The following is a 6,268-nucleotide window of genomic DNA, read 5'->3' on the forward strand; positions in this document are numbered from 1 at the left end:
CATGCCTGACTCCATTTTGGATGATATTTCCAAGTTTGCTAGATTCTTCTTTTGGTCTAAGGGTGGCAACAGAAAGGGCATGAACTCAGTTAGCTGGACGGATGCTACTCTTGATAAATCTGAGGGGGGGTTATCTATTAGGAATTTGCATAGATCCAAAATATCTTTAATGGCCAAGAATGTATTCAAATATCTGAATAAGCAAAATACCATCTGGGTTGATATCCTTTTACTTAAGTATGGTGACTTTAATCCTTGGACAGATAGCATTGCTCCTAATTGCTCTTGGTTCTACCGTGGCCTTTGCCGCACTGCCAGAATTATTAAACCTTATTGCTGGATTCTGTCCGCTAATCCTTCGAAAACCTCCTTCATGTTTGACCCTTGGTATTTTGAGATCCCTCTAGCTTAAAAACCTACTTTTCTTAATATGGAGGTTAACTTTGAAACCTCAAACTTAACTGACTTCTTGGTGGATTCCCACCGGAACCTACATTCTTTGAACTTGATGTTTGGAACACATTTAAATCTTGAAACTATAAATCATGGCAAAATTACTCAAGACTCAAATAATTTGTGGGTTTGGTTCCCTAAGACTAAAAAGAACAGACTTTCGCCTTCTATCTATTCCCATCTTTCTAAATTGGCAGTTCATCAAGATCGATGGGATGGCTAGGGTCATATCTGGAAACTTAAGATTGCTCTAAGGGCTAAACATTTCCTTTGGCTTCTCTTCCATAATGGGATCAAGACCTATGACCTTTTACATCAGCTTCGATTGGGTCCTCATACTAATTGTGCTCTCTGCAGCTTGGTGTATGAGGATGCAGAGCATCTCATGTATCTCTGCCAGAAATCTCAACTCATATGGGAATATGTAAAAAATATGACTGGCAAATCTTTCAATTTCAGGAATGGTTTTTCTTCTGGGAGTTGGCTTAGCCCATCTATGTCTGGTCTTGACCTCTATACACAATCAGTTATTGCTGTTACAGCTTGGTATATCTGGAACGCCAGATGCAATAAGATATTTAAAAATGAAGATTTGGACTGCAGGTCTCTGGCCTCCAAAGCTGTTGCTCATACAAGAGAGTATTATTACTCTTCGACATCTCAGCAAGGAAGAAACCTTATCTTGAATAACTTCACAGCCCTTGATAGCCCGTTCATGGTCTTATCAGCCTTCTGGAACCGTGAACTTTCTATTGCTGGGGCTGGCTTTTATATATTTGATTCTAATGCCAAAATTCTTATTGCAGGTAGTTACAGATTCAGAGCATGCTCTAGTCTTGAAGCCGACACTGAGGCGATGATGACTTTTCTACACTATATGATCCAAAAAAATTTGAAGGCAAAGCATATGTTCATCACCAATGATGAGATTGTCAAATCAGTTAACCTTGGTGTTCAGCTTCACTGTTGGAGATCGAATAGATCGATGGAGATTATACGCAATCTTTTGAGGTCTTTGGGAGAGGTTAAGCTGTTTACTATCCCTAAGAACTGGGCTAAAATTGCATCATGTCTAGCATCTCTTAGTGGGAATCTGCACAACTTATCTCTTTTCTTCCAAGGCAGAGAGCTCCGAAGATGGTTAATGAGAAATGTGCACAAGTTTGGTTTAAACTTCTAATGTATCTGATCTATCCTCTCTGTTTGTTAGCTTTAGCTTCTTATTTTCTATCTCTGGGTTAGGCTTTGTTCTGTGCCCCCAGTTTTGGCCGTCTTGGCTTTTGTTTTGTTTTTTTTTCTTTTCTTTCTGCAATTAATTAGCTGCTGAGCTCCTCTTTATCAAAAAAAAAATAAGTTAATAGTTGAGGAAAGTTTTCAGTATGCAGATGGTTGTATTTGAAGCTATTTTTTTTTTCTCTAAAAGTTCCAAATTCATGATCATAATTTCAAATGATATGGTATATGGATTTTGAAAACAAACTTATTTAAATAAGATGCTTGAATATCGTTGCAGGTATTGGAGTTTGTATACTCTGGTGACAAAGATTTAGTTATTGAAGGACTGCAGGCTTACTTATATGAGTATTTTTCTTATTAATAATACTTTGTAACGATCTATTGAGACTATAAGAATATGAGCTTTAATTTTATTAGGAAGCTAAAAATAAATTAATGTTAATGATGTAACAAATTCTTGAACTTAAGAGGTCATGTGAGAGAGCCTATTATGATACAATGATATAAAATATATAATATTGTGTGTGCGTGCGCGTGTATAAAAACGAGCATAATATATTTAACAATAATATAAAAAATATTTAGAAATAAATTTATTTTGAGAAGATTACATAATCCACATTAATTTAAAGAAAAAAAACATGGAGGAAGTGCAAAGTATAAAATAGGACATTACAATGAGCAAACCCATATTTTATTTCACAATTAACCATACATAAAACTAACAGTTTATATTACAAGAAATATGACACATAGTTGACCATAAAAATTACAAACTATTAATAATATCAACCATCGAAGTATAGGTACCAACTAAAGCAACTATAAACCCAAACAAAATAATCCCTATAATGATACTCTTATGAAGCCAATTTTTTCTAAAATTTTGGTATATCTTGATGTAGCAAATACATGGTATTATCACTGAAACCGTAACACTCAAAAAAGAACCAATAAAAGCCATGAGATACCCGAAGAATGGTACTGTTAATGCAATCAACATTATGCTTATTAGCAATAAAGATCTAATGAAAATACTGGTTGATCTATTTGTATTCCATCCAAGAGATTCTTCAATAGCTGTTGCAATTGGTGTAGTTGTTAACGCATATTTTGTCAAAGGATTCACTATTGTTGTGTAAATTGCAATCTTTGTATATATTTTCCCACTAGGAAAATTCAATGTAACTTGTGACTCTAAATTATCTCCAAACATGAGGTAGCCGAATATTGCCATTGGTCCATAAATCATCGTACAAAGAGTGAAGGATATAAGTAGAACCTGTCAATCATTAATTAAGAGTAAAATACATAAGATATTTCTTAATTATAATTATAAAAAAGTATGAAGATAACATTAATATATATATTCAGTTCATGCACTTCATATTCAATAAAACTCTTCCTCTGTTTTCATATTTAAAACCACTAGATCCATGACTAAGTATTAAACTATCTTAAAAATTATATTAATATAATTACAATAATTAATTAAGTATGAGTTATTTTCATCATCTTGGAATATCATTAGTTTTTTTTTTTTGGAGTCATTTCAATCTAAAATATAACTATTATTTATAAAAGCCCAACAATAGGAAAGTGACAGTTTATTTCCCTCTTAATTGGAAGGTCGAGAGTTTGACTGTTTCCAACCCAATGGCCAAAAGTTTATAGTTTATCACATTTATCACAATTTTTTTTGAATATTTAAATTAAGATAAAATTCTTATGATTTTTAAATAGATTCCAATTCAATAGTTGATAAGAGTTTGTGATTTATCCACATATATTTATTATAAAAATAAATATTTGAATTAAAATATAGTCCTTGCTGTTTTAAGATAAAATTATATTTATAAACATCAATAATTTTTTTTTTTTGATAAAATAAACATCAATAATTGATATTTGATTTGGGCATATGGGAGATTACTTAAAACACTTAAAAGAATAATTAATACCTTGGAGAATTGAGATCCATCTCTCATGGAAGTATGAAGTGTTGGGAAAACAGCATGGCCCGTGAAACACACAAAGAACAACCCTAAAACAGTCGGCATGGCGCTGAGGTTGAACAATCTCCCACTTTCATGAAATCCAACATCTGTCAACCCACTCCACAACAAACAACCCAGCAAAACCATTGAAGCCAAAACACCTCCCACTGAAATATATGCAAGCACACCCAAATTTCTCAACCAAGTAGTAGGCAAGACAACCAAACCAGCTAGGATCACAAACATCTGTTTCCCTTGGATGGTAAATCCTAATATTGTTAAACTGATCAAGTCTGGGAAAAGCTTGTTCAGGTTATCACCTTCAAGTATTAGAAAACTAACAGCAACAAGGTATAGCTCTAGATAGAGGAAACAGGCAATGGTTATTCTCCCTTTGTTTCCAAAAGCATGTTGGCCAATGTCTGGATAGGTCTTGATTCTTTGTGAGGATTCCATGCAATGTTGAATGAGTATTCCTGTGTAGCAGCATATCCCTGCTACCATGAAAAACACTGCCATGCTTAACCACCCTCCTTGTGAGAGTGCATATGGCATTGATAGCACTCCAACTCCTATAATAATACAAAATTAAATATGTGAGTTGAGTTTCATAATGCATCTGTAACTTGATTCTTGACTTGTTAATTTCTATGTATATATAAACAAGTTGTCTTGTAAATCAGAGTCTATATATATCTATCTATCTATCAATGATATAGTTTTCATACAACACAGTAAACATATATAGCTCAAAAGAGATAAAATTGCATCAGGTTTTATGAGAGAGAGAGAGGAAAGTAACCTGACATAGCATTGGCCAAATTGAGACAAGTTCTAGCCATGGAAGCACCTTGAAAGTTGGTTTTGGACACATCATCATTATAAGCATGCTTTGGAAGAAGAGGTTCTCCCATGCTGGCATCTTCATGCTTGATTACCATGACATATTCATTGCCACAATCCTCTTCATGCTTCACACCTACCATCCTTTCTGAAGGCTCTACCATACTACTCAAAGCCTTTGGTTTTATATGCATATGCGTCTCCAGAAAATCATATATATATATATATATATATATATATATATATCCAAAAAGTGATTTCAATGCCCTTTGTGAGTTGTGACTTTTCAAAATGTGCGGCGATTTGATAGGGAAATCAATGGTTTTACATGGGACTGTTTTTCATTTTTTTTTTTATCTTAATTGAATTTTTTTTAATTAAAGTTTTATATTTTATACTGGTGTACTTCATGCGGTAATAATATAAACACCTTAGCTAACACGTGATCAATTAATGAAAATATGTCTATCTTGTCTCAGCTATCATTCAATCGGCGCAAGAGAGCAACTGTTCGTGAATATGTGATCAATTAAAATTGATTGTGAAGATAATATCCTATATTTATTCACAAAATGAAAAAAATAATATCCGATGTTAGTCTTAAATTTTAAAGCGCAAGTATAAGGAGTCAATGGTTGGAATTTATACTATGTATTAGTCTTTCTATGGACTATTATTAATTAATATTTGTATTTGTGAAAGTCAAATTTTATAAACGAATTTTGAGATACTGAATTGCAATTTATAATCCATGATTATTATTTTTATGCTTTATATATGCATCTCGTTTAAGTCTACTTTTAGTTGTATTTTATTTAAATACACATGGGTTAGACATGCCTTTTTATGTCTATTATATATATTTTAAGGTTTTTTCCCAAGTTAATTTTTTTTATAATATTATTTAAATAGTCCTAAAGCCATCACATCAATTGTCCAGTCAACACCCATGTGGTGATTGGGCATTTAAAAAAAAAGATTCTTTTTTTTTACATTTTAATCACTCATCTTTTTTTTTATAATTATATAAATAGTTTATTTGTGGTTTTTTTAACCCAATTTTTTAATAAATTTGTTATTAAAATAAAAAAATATTATTTGTAATTAAAAATATTATTAAACATGAGATTTATTAAAAGAGAAATTATTTTAAATTTTTATTAATATTTTAATTATTATTAGAGTGGTAATTAATGAAATATTAATTATTTAAAATTATTTTTATTATTATTAGTAAAATATAATTATTATGATGGGACCACTTAACACCACATGAAAATTTATTGTTCATGAGTCCCATATGGAAGGATGTCATTTCTCTCCTCTCCAGAGTTACAAGGTAAATAATTTAAAAAAAAAAAAAAGAAAACAAAATTTTATTTTATTTAAAAATATCAAATCAAATAACTCAACGACTATAATGTTGTTGGGACATAAGGCGCCAACTCGCGCAAGTATGTGCGGGATTAGTACCTGTTGATTCGGTGTGAGTTGCAACCTACCGGTTAAGAATACAGTGTGAATCTCAGTCCTAAATTGCCATCCTGGCTTAGCAGAGTTCAGTGGGGCCAACAGCTAGTGTCCCTGCCCCGTGCCCATCCTGATTAACCCCTTCCAGTCAAAACATGTGAAAATTCAAGTGAAATTACTGAAATCCGGATATGTGGGTGGGATTCACTTCTTCCGATGGTGTAAAGTCGGACACAAGGACTGCAGCGAAAAAAGAATGCAAGTGTCCT

At 32.3% G+C, this 6,268-nt stretch overlaps 1 protein-coding gene across 1 annotated transcript; it reads right to left on the reverse strand.

The window, feature by feature from the left end:
• Positions 1-2,416: 2,416 nt before the first annotated feature.
• On the reverse strand, positions 2,417-4,684 carry LOC120282540 (amino acid transporter AVT1I-like). The gene is made up of 3 exons (XM_039289369.1): positions 4,489-4,684; positions 3,651-4,258; positions 2,417-2,971 (listed from the first exon to the last, which is right to left on the reverse strand). Exons 1-3 carry the CDS (start codon positions 4,670-4,672, stop codon positions 2,459-2,461), a joined length of 1,305 nt encoding a protein of 434 aa, XP_039145303.1. The 5' UTR covers positions 4,673-4,684; the 3' UTR covers positions 2,417-2,458.
• Between the last annotated feature and the right edge of the window lie 1,584 nt (positions 4,685-6,268).

This window comes from Dioscorea cayenensis, chromosome 18, assembly GCF_009730915.1.
Source record: "Dioscorea cayenensis subsp. rotundata cultivar TDr96_F1 chromosome 18, TDr96_F1_v2_PseudoChromosome.rev07_lg8_w22 25.fasta, whole genome shotgun sequence".
NCBI classification, from domain to species: domain Eukaryota; kingdom Viridiplantae; phylum Streptophyta; class Magnoliopsida; order Dioscoreales; family Dioscoreaceae; genus Dioscorea; species Dioscorea cayenensis.

Excerpts from the sequence above, each read along its gene's own strand:
- LOC120282540 (XM_039289369.1), bottom strand. The coding sequence starts at position 4,672 with ATGGTAGGTGTGAAGCATGAAGAGGATTGTGGCAATGAATATGTCATG. Across the intron at positions 4,259-4,488 it reads TTTGGCCAATGCTATGTCAG|GAGTTGGAGTGCTATCAATG; the intron begins GTTACTTTCCTC and ends GTATTATTATAG. Across the intron at positions 2,972-3,650 it reads ATGGATCTCAATTCTCCAAG|GTTCTACTTATATCCTTCAC; the intron begins GTATTAATTATT and ends AATGATTGACAG.